The 16,371-nt window shown below is 43.9% G+C and overlaps 1 protein-coding gene across 11 annotated transcripts in view; it reads left to right on the top strand.

Annotated features, from left to right (window-relative positions):
• Positions 1-16,371, top strand: part of TJP1 (tight junction protein 1) — a 613,045-nt gene that overhangs the window by 575,486 nt on the left and 21,188 nt on the right. For 6 of the 11 annotated variants that reach the window (XM_073586922.1, XM_073586925.1, XM_073586932.1 and 3 more), the window contains 7 exons: positions 334-428; positions 1,082-1,306; positions 5,922-5,972; positions 6,898-7,049; positions 7,233-7,701; positions 8,142-8,359; positions 8,450-8,593. In XM_073586922.1, the coding sequence (XP_073443023.1) occupies positions 334-428; positions 1,082-1,306; positions 5,922-5,972; positions 6,898-7,049; positions 7,233-7,701; positions 8,142-8,359; positions 8,450-8,593 (1,354 nt within the window). The remainder of the gene's footprint in view (positions 1-333; positions 429-1,081; positions 1,307-5,921; positions 5,973-6,897; positions 7,050-7,232; positions 7,702-8,141; positions 8,360-8,449; positions 8,594-16,371) is intronic. The other 5 variants (XM_073586926.1, XM_073586933.1, XM_073586924.1 and 2 more) reach the window with 3 other exon arrangements.

Genomic DNA, 16,371 nt, shown 5'->3' with positions numbered 1-16,371 from the left:
AGAACCTGGATAGCATCTCAGTGGTTTGCAGAGACTAACTTCAGCAGTTGCTGTAGGACTTGGGTAATCATTCGGCATCATGCGATAGAATGCGAGATGGGTCAGAGACTGTTTTCAGGGATTTTGAAAAAAAAAAAAATAGTATCTTACATACATTCTATGTTCCCTTGTATATAGTTACAAGACTGCTCTCGGAGCACACCACATAATTCTTTTCTGCACAGATAGCTGGTAGTTTTCGGCATTTCTACCTTTTCTTTTATTAACAGGAGTATACCGTATATTGCGATGATTGTGGGTTTAATTTTTTTTTTTTTTTTTTTTTTTTTTAAGGCCCCAGAGGTTGCACCCAAACCGATAACTGTTCCGGTAACTGCATCTAAAGCCACCCCACTGCCTCATTATGATCCAGAAAAAGCAACCTATAGGTACGATGGTGTGGGTGTCTGTCTTTTGTGTTTTTGTTCTAGTTTTTCAGTGATTCAACATTTGCAGGGACCACATTCCAGGCCTAAAACTAAACAGTAGCAGTTTAAGCCCTGATTTGAAAGTCTGATTTTAGGCACAATTTGGAACTATTACTACTGTTTTTAGACAGCGTAGTCACCAATACAGAATGTTTTAAGGACGAAGCATCGCCACTGGGAAGCATCGCCACTGGGAAGCATCACAATAGTAAAAAGGGGAAGATCAGTGGTGTATTTCTTAGATTACATAAAGTGGTTTTGCCAGTACCGATGGGCTTTAATTGACCTCCGTTTGCTTTCTTTACTTGTTATTGTTTCCCTTGTGACTTAAAAGATACCTGGAAGGCTCGTTTAGCAGGTAACTTCGTGTATAGTGGTAGAAAACAGTAGCTAACATTGTTTTGTTTAAATGGTTGTTTGGATGTAACCAGATGCCCGTCCTGAAATGCTGGTTATTTGCATAGCTACGCTTGGCATGATAAGAGCCTGACAAGCAAAAATCATTCTAATTTTATAAATGTACATTTGATTCTCTTTCTAAGCGATAAGATGTAGTGTTTTTGAATATGTATGGTAAGCGGTTTCTTGCAAAATGTTTTACTGCTTCTCTTAAGAGTACCTGAACCGCAAAAACCTCAAATGAAGCCCCTGGAGGATATTGTACGCTCTAATAACTATGATCCCGAGGAAGATGAAGAATACTACCGGAAGCAGTTGTCTTACTTTGACCGTCGAAGCTTTGATAAACCCACTCCGTCTCTGTCTGCAAACATCCTCCCTGAGCCTGCTAAACCTGGACAATCTCAGAGCCAACTTAGCTTTAACAGCTACCCCTCCAAGTACGTTTTGACATGCTGCACTTGTCTCTCTGTGACCTCTTCATTGCACCTACATCCTGACCCTTTGCAGTGAAAGACATAGCACTTCATGTGTGAAAGCTGTTCTTGTGACTCCGTCCTGACTTAATGTGTGCTGGGAAGTTGGGGCTTTCTAGAAGTTCTTGTTATGTCACATGAGTTTGTAATGAAATCGTACACTGCAGGTGTATGAATACCATACACTACCTTACATTAGGCACCAGATATCCTATACCAATTGGCTAGTCAATAATATATATGCAGATCTGATTCCAATTGGCTAATTTATAATATGTATTAACCAGACAACTACTTCTTATGCCAAGTTTTAGGTTGCTATATCTTAAATGAACATGACTGTAGAAAGAAAGTGTCTATATATAATCAGTAGTAGTCTCCATATCTTACATTATACACTGCAGTGTATGTTAAAGTGTCCTGCTAGACTAACTCTAACTATTATTGCTTAACTGCGGGGAAAATGGCTTTAAGATTAACTGTGAACCTGTAACCAAAAATACCACTTTCATATACCGGATGTGGCTTCTTTTACAGGCTGATTTTTACATTTCTTTAATGGCTGTGTATTTCATTTACGCGTGTAGCAGGTTAGAATTTAACACCTCATTCTCATGGCTCTTTGACTTCATATTTATAAAGGCCGAATCGAAAGGAACATTTGGACTTTGGCTAAATCAGATAAACTACATAATTTTGCACTCTTGACATGCAATTTAATAGCATGGCGTGTTCTTCCATGTAAACAACTTTTTAAAGGACTTTTCTTCTGTTTCAGGGACTATGTCAGGCTGCTTAGTATACATTTTCACATTTAACCTTGGTGGATTAAATATTGAGTGGAGACGCTTGTGGTGTGCCTAAGATTGTTTGTAATACACTTACTAAAGCCTTAAAGGGGTTGTCCACTACTAGGACAACCCCTCCTTGATCAAAATGTTTGGCGCCAATAAAATAGTAAAACCTATACTCTACTCGTGTGCTGGCGCCGTTCCGGCGGTGTCAGTACTCTATCTACCCAGGGCTAACGTGCGGTTGTTGTGACACCGACCTCCAATCAATATTGTTGTCGCTGTCCCCGTCTTCGGGAAAAATAGAACATGAAGAGGAAGTCCAGGCTCCAGCTGATCTTTGGACTTTCTCTTCTTGCTCAATTCAACAGGAGGTGGGGGGTACAGTGACGACAGCGCCGACTGGGCGCCAGCGTCATGCGTCACAACAGCCGCACAGGAGCCCTGGGAGACACTGAGTGCCAACACCGCGGGTACAGTACCGGCACAGGAGGGGTGAGTATAGTCTTATTTTATCGATGCCAAGCGAGGGGTATGAGAAGTTGTCTAAGTAGTAAACAACTTCTTTACATTTTTTCCATGTTATTTCCGTAACCACAGAGCATGGTAGCAAGGAGACTTAATTCAATTTCAGTGTGGATTTGTCTATTCTGCGGGCTTTTTACATTCTGGGAGATCCAAAATCCAGTGTTGTCTCAAAGTTTAATTTTTTTTTTCTCTCTGGAAGATCTGGCAACCAAACTTTGTCTGCCTTTTTGATATTGTTTCTTACTGTATTTCGTGCCATAGAATTTTTGGAAGCAGAAATGGCTTTTGTTACTTTCGATTTAATGATTTAACTTTGCACAAATCTCCTTTGACATGAATATTCCGCCCGAACAGTATGGAATAGCTGCAGTTACTTATATGTTTGCACTTTGATGTAGGTGGTTGTTTGAAGCCGTTGTGCTTACGAGAACTCTAAGCTGGCCCTTCCTTTTAGAGGGCTGTTGGCCATAAACTTGGTCAGTCAACAGTTATGCCTCCTATCTCCACCATATACATGAACCCTTTATTTTAGTGGGATGTGAGGGAACCGCAAAATGCCTCTTGCAGCTAGATATTTAATAAAGCTGGATCAAAGATTTGGACAGATTAAAAGTCCAACATGCCCAATTCTTCTTTGACCCTAAGCCTAACATCCTAGGAAACTGGTGATACCACCAAACATGTTAGCACAAAGTCCTTTTTCTAAATGTATAGGGCTAGCCCAAACCTGACCTATGTCAGAACAGAAAGTGCTGTCATGATGTCTTACGTCGGGTGTCCTTATGTTTTGCAATACTGTTTTGTTTTTTATTCCCCCTGCTTTTTGCGCAGCAGTGAATTGCTGGAGTGAAACTGATGCAAGATTGGATCCGTAGTTTTTCAGTTACTCTTTAAGTGGAGCAGATGTGCATGTTAACTAACTAGGCTTCTCTGTTAACTGGCATGTGAATGTAGGGGCAGCTGCTCCTTAGGTTTAAGAAGACTTTAGTTTGCAGTGGGAATTCTGACAATTTTGGCCACAAGAATAGTGCAGCTTCAATGTTGTTCTGGCCACCAAAATGATGTAATGGAATGTGTGGCCTATGTGCACAGAGCCTTAGTCAATCATTGCCAGTGTCATCGTGTCCAGTGTTAAGACTAGGCAGACAGCGTGAGGTTTTGTCCAGAGTGACTTAGTTCCATATGACCCAGTTTGCTCTTATGAGATAGTCACTTGCTGCTACCTAGTCTAACATTGTACCGTGGGATACTGGTGGTGGGAGACAGAGAATTTTAATGGTAAGTCTTTGTTTTTTCAATTTTTTTTTCTGCTGTTTTTTGGACCCCGACCCTTTTAATAGTTTGACATCCTGATAATTTATAATTGGTGATTAGTAGTATTATAGATGAACTTTAAGTTTTTTTTTTTTCTTATGGCAACAATAACCTTGTGAAGATTTCTGCGTGCTCAGTTGATTTTCCTGCTTCATTTCACGTCACGTCAACAGAGCAGTGCCTTCCATCCTGGTTTGCTCTACTGACCGGGTGTTCCTGCCAGCATCCTGCTGATGACAGCCGTCCTGCAGTGACACCCTGTTGTCAGAGCAGAAGAGGAGAAGCTGCTCTGTCACCGTGGCTTCACCTGAAGAGCTAGAATCACTGGCAGGAGCTGTTTGACCTCTGTAGGCTGGCAGAGATTGTGACCAGGTAGAACAGGCAGATAGTTAGCAACTACCTTCCTTTTTAAGTTCATAGCCTCACAGGAAAAAAATAACCAAAGTCCTGAATAATCCCTTTTAAATCTCTGTATTCTAACTTACTGTATGTTCAGCTGATTCAATTAGGTTTCAGGAAAATCTAAAAGTTGAAACACAGAAGATTTCTATTACCTATATCACACTTATATATGTGGTCTGGTCTTCTGAGTCCTTATCGCATACATACTGCACTCCGTCAGGATTCTTTGGTACTGGCAGTGAGACGGGCAGTCATGTAACCGCAAGTATGGAATTTGCATTCTTCCAGCCACATTCCAACTAAACTTGGCCTCGTTCAATTTTCTGGCATTGAGCGAGACCAAACATGTCTAGTCAGAATGTGGTCAGAATTATGCAGATCCCATATTTATGGACACTGGATTACCCGCTCTTATTGCCATTACCGGAGAATCCTCAAAGTGCGGGGTGCTTGTGGTCAGGATTCACAAGTCTGCAGGCACACAGAGTGACTGCAGACGTTTAGTAGAAGACCGGACAACCTCTTTTTAACGCCCTACTTTTAGGGTATGTTCCCACGGTCAGTAAATGCTGCGGGTTGGACGCTGTGTACATCCGCAGCGGCCAGATGTTACTGCATAGTGGAAGGGATTTCAAGAAATCCCATGTCCACTATACGTGCACCGACTCGCGGCTTACCTGCAGAGACGGACAGGCTGCGGCGTGGCTTTCCATATCGCAGCATGTCTGTATCTTGCGGAGACGCGAGTCTCCTCAAGATAAATTTTACCCATACAATGTATTGGATGTGGTGATTCCGCACGGTTCAGTAAACACAGAGGAATCACCTGCATTCAAAAGCCGGCAGCAGTTTTAACGCAGCGCACATGTGCTGTGTCCAAAACGCTGCCAATTACTGAACGTGTGCACCCGGACTTTATAGTGAGACTTGAACGATGCATTGTCACTTGATACTAGAAAGATGACGTAAAAAGCAGTATGTGACTGCTGACCTGTGTGAACTTCACAAAGCCAATGTGTAGATGGCTGCTGTGGGCTTATATTGTCTTTTATTAATGTAATGACGTTTTTTTTTTTCATTTCTTTTTTTTTTTTTTTTTAATAAACACACAAACTGGTCTTGTTGCACATAGCATCTCATTACAGCTCTGCTTTTATTTTCTAGAAGCGGCTAAAATAAAAGTTTAATGCTGCTAGCTATGGCCAAGAGGACCAGTTTCTGACTGTTTTTAATGCAGCACAATCTTTCACTTAGCGGATTATGTAACTAATACGGCTGTCACTCTCCTGTTATGTTTTATCTGCCATTGTTGCTAACTTGCTTGGTGTCTTGTTTTTCTGTCTTCTGCAATACCTGCTATCTCTTTGCTGCTGAATGTTTCATAGACTTACCTGTTTTAGAATAGGCGATTGTCAGTCTACAGTAGATATAGATTATCTGTAAGTATTTCTCCATAACAAAAATCGTGCAAGAGATGAGTTGCTTAAAGTTAGAATGACCCTTTTCTTTTATTCTTCTGTCATGTCTGCTTTGCCACCGCCTAGATTTCTTGGCTCTTACACTAGCTATGACTACTTGAAAAGGAACATCAAGTGGTAAGATTGGCATTAACATAAGGCTGTGTTTATGGTGTCATTCCTCCTCTATTTACCACAGCATTATGTGCACCCACAAAAACAAATTTATATTTTTGGAAGGGGAATGTGTAATAAAATTGCTGCTGAAATTAAAGTCATTGTGGGAGAGATGTAATATTAAGACTTTAACTCATTTGTTTGCTGAAAGTAGTGCACATAAAGTTTGGTATTCTTAGTTGAGATGCTTTTGAGACCTAGTTGGCATTTGTTTGTATGTCCAGTTTGCAGAAAATGCACCTTTATGATATGTATGAAGAACAAACAACCCCAGAATGATTCTGTCTGTTAAGAAGAGACTTCAGCAGCTTTTAAGTCTCAATGACTGATTTCCTGCTTGCTCTCTTGCTGCATTTTGATGTTGCAGTAAAAAGGCTTGCAGATTAGATTGATCATCCATTTGGAATGAATAGCATACAAGTCATCCGCCTTAATGTCGTCAAGTTTGTGCTGTTGCATTAACATTTCAATTCTGTGTTCTCGAGTCTATGGCGTAGAGGTTGCTGTCAGTGTTTCTGAGTGAATGTCTACTGTCCAGAAACCCGCCATAAGTGAAAGTCCTCGATTTGTGATGGAAACAAATCCTGAACTTATGAACTGAAGATATAGGCAGTCGAAACTTTGTATTCCACGTCAGAATAGGTTCTAAAACATACCTTATTAAAGGGTGCATACCTTCATGTTGATCCCAGACACATTGCACTCACTGAAATCTTTCATACCACTCTTTATAGATTCCCTCTTGATGTCTACATGTTCAGTTCTGAAGTATGTAAGTAGGGCAAGAGAACGCACTATGTGTACGGTGATTGGAAGACTGAAAGCTTTGTTTTTTGGTCTGTTAGTGTTTCTCTGATATTTACTGACTTTTGCTCAACTTAAACAGGGGAAAACCTACTGAAGTGGATCCTCCCGACAGACCGATTAGTGAGAAAAGATATGATCCAGTCCCACAGGTTACTTCCACCTCCCAGTATAACCCCTCTTCAGCAGTGCTTGTAAACCATACAGCACACACAAAACATACCCAGTCAGAAGGTAGGTGGTTGGTCGCACGTCTTTTCCTCCTTTTCCAAATTGTGTTTTTGAGTCTTCTCTATTGTTTGCTGCTGCCCACATTGCTATTTTTAACCTTTTGTGTAGCCTAATAGTTAACGTACTGTTTTTCTTTTACATAGTTCATTTCTTAAATTGGCACAAATTTTTATTATTTCATTGCAGTCAGCTCTGTTTCGGTGGAAGTCCCAAATCCCCCGCTGCCCAAACCAGAACCACCGCCACCCCAGACCAAACCAACACTCTTCAGACCGGCCAACAGAGATGATACTGTGCAGTCAAACTTCTTTCCTCAGAAAAGCTTCCCTGACAAAAGCCCGGTTAACGGCACTGAACAGCCTGTGAAAACTATCACCCCATCGTATAACCGCTTTACACCCAAACCTTACACAAGCTCTGCCAGACCTTTTGAGCGCAAGTTTGAGAGCCCCAAGTTCAACCACAACCTCCTGCCAAATGAAGCACAAGCAAAGCCTGAGCTACCTGCCAAACCTCACAACTCTCCTCAACCAATTTTGAAATCGGCTAATGTGACCATGTCTCCTGAGCTTGATGGTACTTCCAAGCAAATGGACAGTAAATCTAAATATCAACCAAATAATGTCAATGCAGTCCCTAAAGCAATCCCAGTCAGGTATAGTGACTTCCTGATAAAATGTAAGGGCTATTGTGCTTTTCATCCCACGATATCAATCTAAGTTTCCTGCTGTAACACGTGCACGTACATGTGAGAGCTTGTACAATCCACCTATGTAGCTGATCAGACGGTACAATGACCTGTAGAACTTGTGAGCACTTGTATAAGCTGCCCATTGACCTTGATTCTGGGCATTTGTTTGCAGCCTGATATGTATGGAGCTGGCAGACTTTTTTGACTGCCATGTCAGATAATCTGATCCATATCTTATGGCTAGGAGTTATGTGGTGATTACATTTGTCATTTTATTCTTTATTATAGAATGGTGGTATACAATGTGTAGTTTGCAAATGGAGTGACCTATTTCTCATAGATATATTTGCTTTAACGTCTGCATAAGAATTTTTTTCCCCCCATTAATTTTTTATGTTTTGCAGCCCCTCTGCTCTGGAAGAAGATGATGATGACGATTCCCACACGGTTGTAGCAACTGCTAGAGGTATTTTCAATAGCAACGGTGGAGTGTTAAGTTCCATAGAGACAGGAGTCAGCATCATCATACCTCAAGGAGCCATTCCTGACGGCATTGAACAGGAAATCTACTTCAAGGTCTGCAGAGACAACAGCATCCTGCCACCCCTAGATAAAGAAAAAGGTTAGAAACAAATGTGATTTGCTTCTTAAAAGATACATCAAAAAACTTTTGAGGCACATCATTTTATTCTTGCTTTTTTTTTTTTCCCAGGAGAAACCCTGCTTAGTCCATTGGTTATGTGTGGGCCCCATGGTTTAAAGTTCCTGAAGCCGGTGGAGCTACGCTTGCCACACTGTGCGTCTATGACTCCTGATGGTTGGTCTTTTGCTCTAAAATCATCCGACACCTCGTCGGGTATGCTTTTTTCCATCTGTCCTACTGGGTCGTTTGGTCACTATTGCTCACAAAGCATGATTTTCACAATCAAAAATACTTTTAGTTAAATTCATACATTTGCATTTCGTGTTCCTTCTCACTTTCTGCTTTTCACACATGTACGGCTTTTTTACGATGTACAAAGTTTTAGATAAAAGACAAAAGTGTAAATTTTTAATCTTCCAAATATTTAAAGCAGAGCTTTCTACGTCCTTATCTGAGTACAGCATCCAATAAATCTTGAACAGTTTAGTTTGTATCTTCTCTGTATTTTACTCAGGTAATGTAATGACAGAATAACAAATCTGCAGGTCGTCGGCATCTAGGAAATGGCGACCACAATATTGTGCAGTTTCACTTGTCTTTCGCTAGGGGGACATGTCAGGGAGTCACAAATACAATGAACTTTAGGAAGGCAAAGTTTGACCAGCTTAGAGATGCCCTTAATCTGGCTGACTGGGACAATGTCCTCAGAAATAAGAATACAGATAATAAATGGGAAAGGTTTAAGAATATCCTAAATAGGCACTGTAAGCGATTTATATCTTGTGGGAATAAAGGGACAAGAAATAGGAAAAACCCAATGTGGCTAAACAAAGAATTAAGAGGGGCAATTAACAATAAAAAGAAAGCATTTAATCTACTAAAGCAGGATGGCAACATTAAAGCTCTAAAAAAAAAACAAAAAAAAAACAAAAAACCTGTAGGTAGAGAAATATTTTATCTAAAAAACTAAATTTGCCAAAAAGGAAACAGAGAAGCACATTGCTAAGGAGAGTAAAACTATTCCCAAACTGTTCTTCAACTATATCAATAGTAAAAGAATAAGTGAAAGTGTAGGCCCCTTAAAAAATTGTGAGGAAAGTATGGTTGTAGATGACGAGGAAAAAGCTAATTTATTAAACACCTTCTCCACGGTATTCATGGTGGAAAATGAAATACTAGGTGACATGCTGAGAGACAACCAAAACCCTATATTAAGGGTCACCAATCTAACCCAAGAAGAGGTGCGAAACCAGCTAAATAAGATTAAAATAGATTAATCTCCGGGTCCGGATGTCATACCCCCATGAGTACTAAGAGAACTAAGTAATGTAATAGACAAGCCATTATTTATTATTTTTGGGGACTCTAGAACAACGGGGTCTGTTCCACAGGACTGGCGCTTATCAAATGTGGGACCAATATTCAAAAGGACTCTAAAAGTGAACCTGGAAATTTTAGGCCAGTAAGTCTAACCTCTATTGTTGGTAGAATATTTGAAGGGTTTCTGAGGGATGGATTATCTCAATGAGAATAACTGCTTAACGCCATATCAGCATGGGTTTATGAGGAATTGCTCCTGTCAAACCAATCCTAATAAGCTTTTATGAAGAGGTAAGCTATGTACTGGACCAAGGTGAGTCATTGGATGTGGTATATCTTGATTTTTCCAAAGCGTTTGATACCGTGCCACACGAGAGGTTGGTACACAAAATGAGAATGGTGGGTCTGGGGGAAAATGTGTGTAAATGGGTAAGTAACTGGCTTAGTGATAGAAAGCAAGAGGGTGGTTATAAATGGTATATTCTCTAACTGGGTCACTGTGACCAGTGGGGTACCACAGTGGTCAGTGTTGGGACCTATTCTCCAACATATTTATTAATGATCTGGTAGAAGGTTTACATAAGTAAATTATCGATATTTGCTGATGATTCAAAACTGTAAAGCAGGCAATGCAAGAGAAGATAATGTATTGCTACAGATGGATCTGGTTAAGTTGGAAACTTGGGCCGAAAGGTGGCAGATGCAGTTTAACAATGATAAATGTAAGGTTATACACATGGGAAGAAGGAATCAATATCACCATTATACACTGAACAGGAAACCACTGGGTAAATCTGACATGGAGAAAGACTTGGGGATCCTAGTTAATGATAAATTTACCTGGAGCAGCCAGTGGCAGGCAGCAGCTGCCAAGGCAAACAGGATCATGGGGTGCATTAAAAGAGGTCTGGATACACATGATGAGAGCATTATACTGCCTCTCTACAAATCGCTGGCTTAGACCGCACATGGAGTACTGTGTACAGTTTTGGGCATTGGTTCTTTGGAAGGATATAATGGAACTAGAACTAGTACAAAGGAGGGCAAAAAAATTAATAAAGGGGATGGGGAACTACAATACCCAGAGAGATTAGCAAAATTAGGATTTAGTCTAGCAAAAGATGACTGAGGGGCGATCTAGTAACCATGTATAGTATATAAGGGGACAACACAAATATCTCTCCGATGATCTGTTTACACCAAGGAGTGTGACGGTCACAAGGGGGCATACTCGAAGGCAAAAAAACCCATGTGGCAAACAGTAAGCTTCACATTTAACTTTTTTTTTTTTTTTCACAAATTTTAAAAAAATTTATTTTTGCAAGGAAAAAATGGACCCCCAAAATCTGTTTTGCAATCTCTCCACAGTAGGCAGATGCCCCATATGTGGGGGGAAAACCACTGTTGGAGCGCACAGTAAAGTTTGGAAGGGAAGGAGCTCCATCAGCCTTTTTGAATGTAAAATTTGCTGGAATAATCGGACGCCATGTCGCATTTGGCGAGCCCCTGATGTGCCTAAACAGTGAAACCGCTCACAAGTGACACCATTTTGGAAGCAAGACCCATCAGGGAATTTATCTAGATGTGTGGTGAGAACCTTGAACCCCCAGGTGCTTCACAGAAGTTAATAACAGTGAGCCATCAAAATAAAAAAAATCACATTTTCTTCCCATAAAAAATGTTTTTAGACCCAATTTTTTTTAATTTCACAAGGTTAACTGGGAAAATGGACCTCGAAATTTGTTGAGCAATTTTTCCTGAGTACACCAATACCCTATATGTGGCTGAAAACTACTTTTGAGGCACAGTGCAAAGCTAAGAAAGGAAGAAGCGCCATATTGGAGTTCAGATTTTGCTGGACTGGTTTGAGGTTACCATGTCACATTGGTAGAGCGCAAGAAGTGCCAGAAAAGAAGATCCCCTGCGCCCCCGTACGTGACCCCATTTTACAAGCTATACCTCTCAATTAATTCATCTAGGGGTGCAGTGATCATATTGACACTATTGGTGTGTCACAGATTTTATACCATTGAGCAGTGAAGAAAAAAGAATTATATTTTCACCACTAAAATTTAATTTTAGCTCCAGATTTTAAATTTTCACAAATAGTCACACGGCAAGACTCTGGAGGGATGGAGTACCATTTTTCTCCTGGAGCGCAGATTTTACCAGACTAGTTTGCGGACTCCGTATACAGAGCCTAAATGCTAGAAGACAAGAATTCCCCCTCTCCCCCTCACGTGAGCCCAACTGGGGCTCAGACGGGAGGGGTGCATTTGGATTTGAGAGTGCAGAATTTGCTGAATTTCTTTTGCCTTTTGCGTGACGAGGAGCTATCACACTGTTCCAGAACCTTTGTGCTACCATACCAGTAACGTGGAAGCTCCCTATATTTCCTTTCACAGATGACGGAGCTGAGCGGGGGGCTTAATTTTTTTTTAGTGTATTGATTTCAAGCTTTTGTATTGAACATTTTACATAATGTTTGGGGTTACATTTGGCGCTTTACGCTCAGCACTTACGTTGGTTTTTACATCTAAGGGTCCCGTTTCACATAGCGACGCACCAGCGATCCCTACAACGATACGACCTGGTAGGGATAGCTGGTTCGTCGCTACCTGGTCGTCAGTAAGCTGCCAAACAGGCAGATCTCTTCAATGACGGACCAGCGATCCCGACAACGATATGACCTGGTAAGTATCGCTGGTACGTTGTCACACAGCGGCTATTCTGAATGATTCCAGCCTGCGTCCTCAGTTCTGCGTCGCCAACGATGCTAGATTTAGAGCGTTTTTTTTTTTTCATGCTTGGCTTGTGTCACGCACTAAAAAAAACGCTTTTCTAATTCGTCTCATTGGGGGACACAGGTACTGTGGGTGTATGCTACTGCCGCCTGGAGGCTGACACTAAGTGAAAAAAAGAGGTTAGCTCCTCCTCCGCCGTATATACCCTCGCCCCGATTGCGGGCGGAAACCAGTTTTTTGCTTAGTGTCTGGAGGCACACGTTGGTCTGTCAGGACTGATTTTTTTTTTTTTTCCCTTGAAGATAAGACGGGGCGATGGACCCTATTGAAAGGGTCCGATATCCCCAAACCAACAACGGGCGAGCACGTGCGAGTGTCCCTCCACGTATCCTCTCCCACATTGGGTTTTTTTTCCGGATGTTCCATTTTTTTCACAATGAAGATGAGATAGGGGCGACGGACCCTATTGAAAGGGTCCGATCTCCCCAAACCAGCAACGAGTGAGCACGTGTGAGTGTCCCTTCACGTATCCTCTGCCGCCACGTGGGATATTGTCAGACCACGGAGGTGAGATACGGGCGACGGACCCTATGGAAGGGGTCTGATCTCCCAAAACCAACAACGGGCGAGCACGTGTGAGTGTCCCTCCACGTATCCTTTCCCGCACCGTGGGACATGCCGGACTTAGCCCTGTTCACCCCAGGGTATTGAAGCCCTAGGCTGCACAGAGGCACAAGCGTAGTCCGTGCGGCCCCCGCTGCCCCACCAATGCTAAGGACTGCAGGGGGCAAGGTGGCGGACGGTCCCTCTCCTCACCCCTGCAAGGGGTTAGATGGAGCCTAGGGTGCCTGCCCCCCTCCCCTCTACCTGAGAAGCGATGGCCAGGGAGGGCTCCTGTAGCGTCCGGGGATCCGGTTCCGGCTTGATTCTGGAGGTCTGGCGGTCCCCCCCCGGGCGGATGTGGGAATAAATCAATGGCTGTGGCTTCAGCCGACGCTAGGCCGCGGCCGGAAGTCCCCGCCCCCGGAATTGCGTCACGGTGGTCCCACCCCCGTGACCTTGGCGGACGCCGGAGGAAATTCAGGCCGGAACTAGGCCGCAAAGAAAGGACCGCCCACAGGAGCCTTCTTTTTCTTCCGGTGGCCAGCCTGCAGTACTGGCGCGCAGATTAAAGCGACGCCTCGCTCGCTGAGGACACAGGACTGGGGTAAGTGCTGCCCCCCATCCCCACGGAGAGACCACACTATCAGGGACAAGAATTCATTCTCTGTGCCTAGTGGTTCTTCTAAGGATCCCACTGACCGTCTCATAGAGAACTTGGCTTGCTCAGTTTTTGAGGCATCAGGATCGGCGCTCTCTCCCTCGTTCGCAGCAACGTGGGTAGTCAAGGCCATGATTTCTTGATCAGAGACTTGGAATAGAGCCTTGCAGGACCTAGACCTACCAGCGTAAGTATCAGAAATCCCAAATCAGATAGCCATCACGGGGGACAACTTGATTAATGCATCTTTAGATGCGTCCAACTGCACGGCACTTGCAGCCGCAAATGCGATCTCCATTAGGAGAGCTCTATGGTTAAGGACATGGCGGACTGATTCAGCCTCAAAGTCCTTGACAGCACTACCTTACCAGTGTGGCCGTCTGTTTGGAGAGAGGTTATATCAGCTCATCTCCGACTCCACAGGAGGCAAGAGCGGCTTCCGCCGCATCAGGGCGTCCCAATCACAATAGGGACCGACAGGTCTCATATTGAGCCAACCCATTGGGGAGGATGCGTACTAACCAGTCTAGGTTGAGAGGATCCAGGTCCCAAAGATCTTCAGCCAAATGACTCGGGGCATTTGTCAGGCGGCACCAGCAGGGTAGGCGGCCGCCTACTCCGGTTTCACCATGCCTGGCTCAGTTTTGCACATGACACATGAATGAGAGAGCTGGTGTCCACACGGTACAAGATAGAATTTGTCAGGTACTCCCCCAAGACGATTTTTTTTTCCTTCCCGTCTTCCCAAAGTGGATACCCGGGCAAGGGCTCTATTAGAAGCCATCGATTCGCTCAGTCACAACGGAGTTATTATTCCAATGCCGGAGAACAAGAGGGCACTGGACTTCTATTCCAACATGTTTGTAGTTCCCAAAAAGGACGGGACTGTCAGGCCCGTTTTGGATCTAAAGTTCCTGAACAGATTTATCAGGATCAGACATTACCGGATGGAATCTCTCCGTTCAGTCATAGCGGCAATGGGGCAGGGAGAGTACTTGGCCTCTATCGATATCCACGACGCCTATCTACATATCCCCATTTTCCCTCCACATCAAAGGTTTCTACGCTTCGTCATCAACGGTCTACATTTTCAGCTCAGTAGAAAGGAGGCCACACCCTATTTGTACTGAATACAAAAATGCTGAAGAAAAAGAAAAAAAACTGGAGTAGAGTTGAATGACATGCATGATGTAAAAGCATGTTCACACTGGCCATAAAAGCAAGCAAAACCAAAGGAAAAAACAATGTGTATATACCCTAATGAAAATAAAGAAGTAAAAAAGCAATAGGGTACTTGGTAAACACTATTTTGATCAAAAAAGTATAAAGCTGTCCCACCACTGCAAGGTGTACCCATGTGAGACAATAACTACACTAACGGTTAAAACCTACCTAGTGTGAATAGTGGCAGAGTCTCTGGGTCCCACACGGACACCCAGCTTCAGAGGGACTATAAGTGAACTACACAGCTCAGTAGAACGGAGGCCACACCCTATTTGTACTGAATACAAAAATGCTGAAGAAAAGCAAAAAAAACATTTTCAGTTTGCAGCGCTGCCCTTCGGCCTAGCCGCTGCCACCAGTGTGTTCAAAAAGGTCATGGCAGTCCCCATGGCCTTCCTGCACTCCCGGGGCATAGTAGTATTCCCCTACTTAGACGACCTCTTGGTCAAGGCCCCTTCAAGGCAGGCATGCGAGGAAAGTGTCAGCATTACGCTAGATACTCTTGCCCGCTTAGGGTGGTTGGTCAACGTAAAGAAGTCATCCCTTGTTCCAGCTCAGAGAATTTACTTTTTAGGGATGACCTTCGACACTTGCCGAGGGTTGGTAATTCTCCCTCGAGACAAGGCCCTAGCCCTTCGGCAGGGGGTGCGGGTACTGCGCCAACCAGTCCCTCACACCATCCGTTTCGGCATGAGGATTCTGGGGAAAATGGTGGCAGCGATGGAAGCGATCCCGTTCGCCCAGTTTCATCTTCGTCCCCTGCAGCACGCCTTCTTGTCAGCCTGGGACAAGAATCCATTCACGCTCGATCATCGGTGTCGGTTGTCCTCTCAGGTCAGACAGTCACTTGAGTGGTGGACAATCAGTTCCTCCCTTTCCCCCAGATCAGTGGCTGGTGGTCACAACCGACACCAGCCTTCTCGGCTTGGGAGCGGTTTTTCGCCACCACACGACTCGGACGGTGGTCACCGCAGGAGGCACGCCTCCCGATCAACCTGTTGGAGATATGGGCAATCCGGCTGACTCTGCATCAGTTCCATCACCTTCTAGCAGGCCGCCCCGTCCGGATTGTCGGACAGCGCCACAGCGGTCGCTTACATAAATCACCAGGGGGGCACCCGCAGCAGGGCAACCATGCGCGAAGTAGGGCATGTGCTTCGCTGGGCTTAGAGGAACCGCTCGCTGATATCGGCGGTCCACATCCCGGGGGTAGAAAACTGGGCGTCAGACTTTCTCAGCCGGCAGGGGCTTGCGTCCGGAGAATGGTCACTTCACCCAGAGGTTTTTCAGCAGATTTGCCAACGGTGGGGAACACCGGATGTGGATCTGATGGCGTCCAGGGTGAACGCCAAGGTGTCCATGTTCGTTGCGCTGTCCCGGGACCCGCAGACAATCGCCGTGGATGCGCTGGTTCTCCCATGTAATCAGTTTCGCCTCCCATA

This window comes from Dendrobates tinctorius, unplaced genomic scaffold (genome assembly GCF_039654945.1).
Source record: "Dendrobates tinctorius isolate UK_male_01 unplaced genomic scaffold, ASM3965494v1 ptg000097l, whole genome shotgun sequence".
In the NCBI taxonomy this organism is placed as follows: Eukaryota; Metazoa; Chordata; class Amphibia; order Anura; family Dendrobatidae; genus Dendrobates; species Dendrobates tinctorius.
Note: the sequence above shows the minus strand (reverse complement) of the source record. Positions and strands in the feature narration are given on the sequence as shown.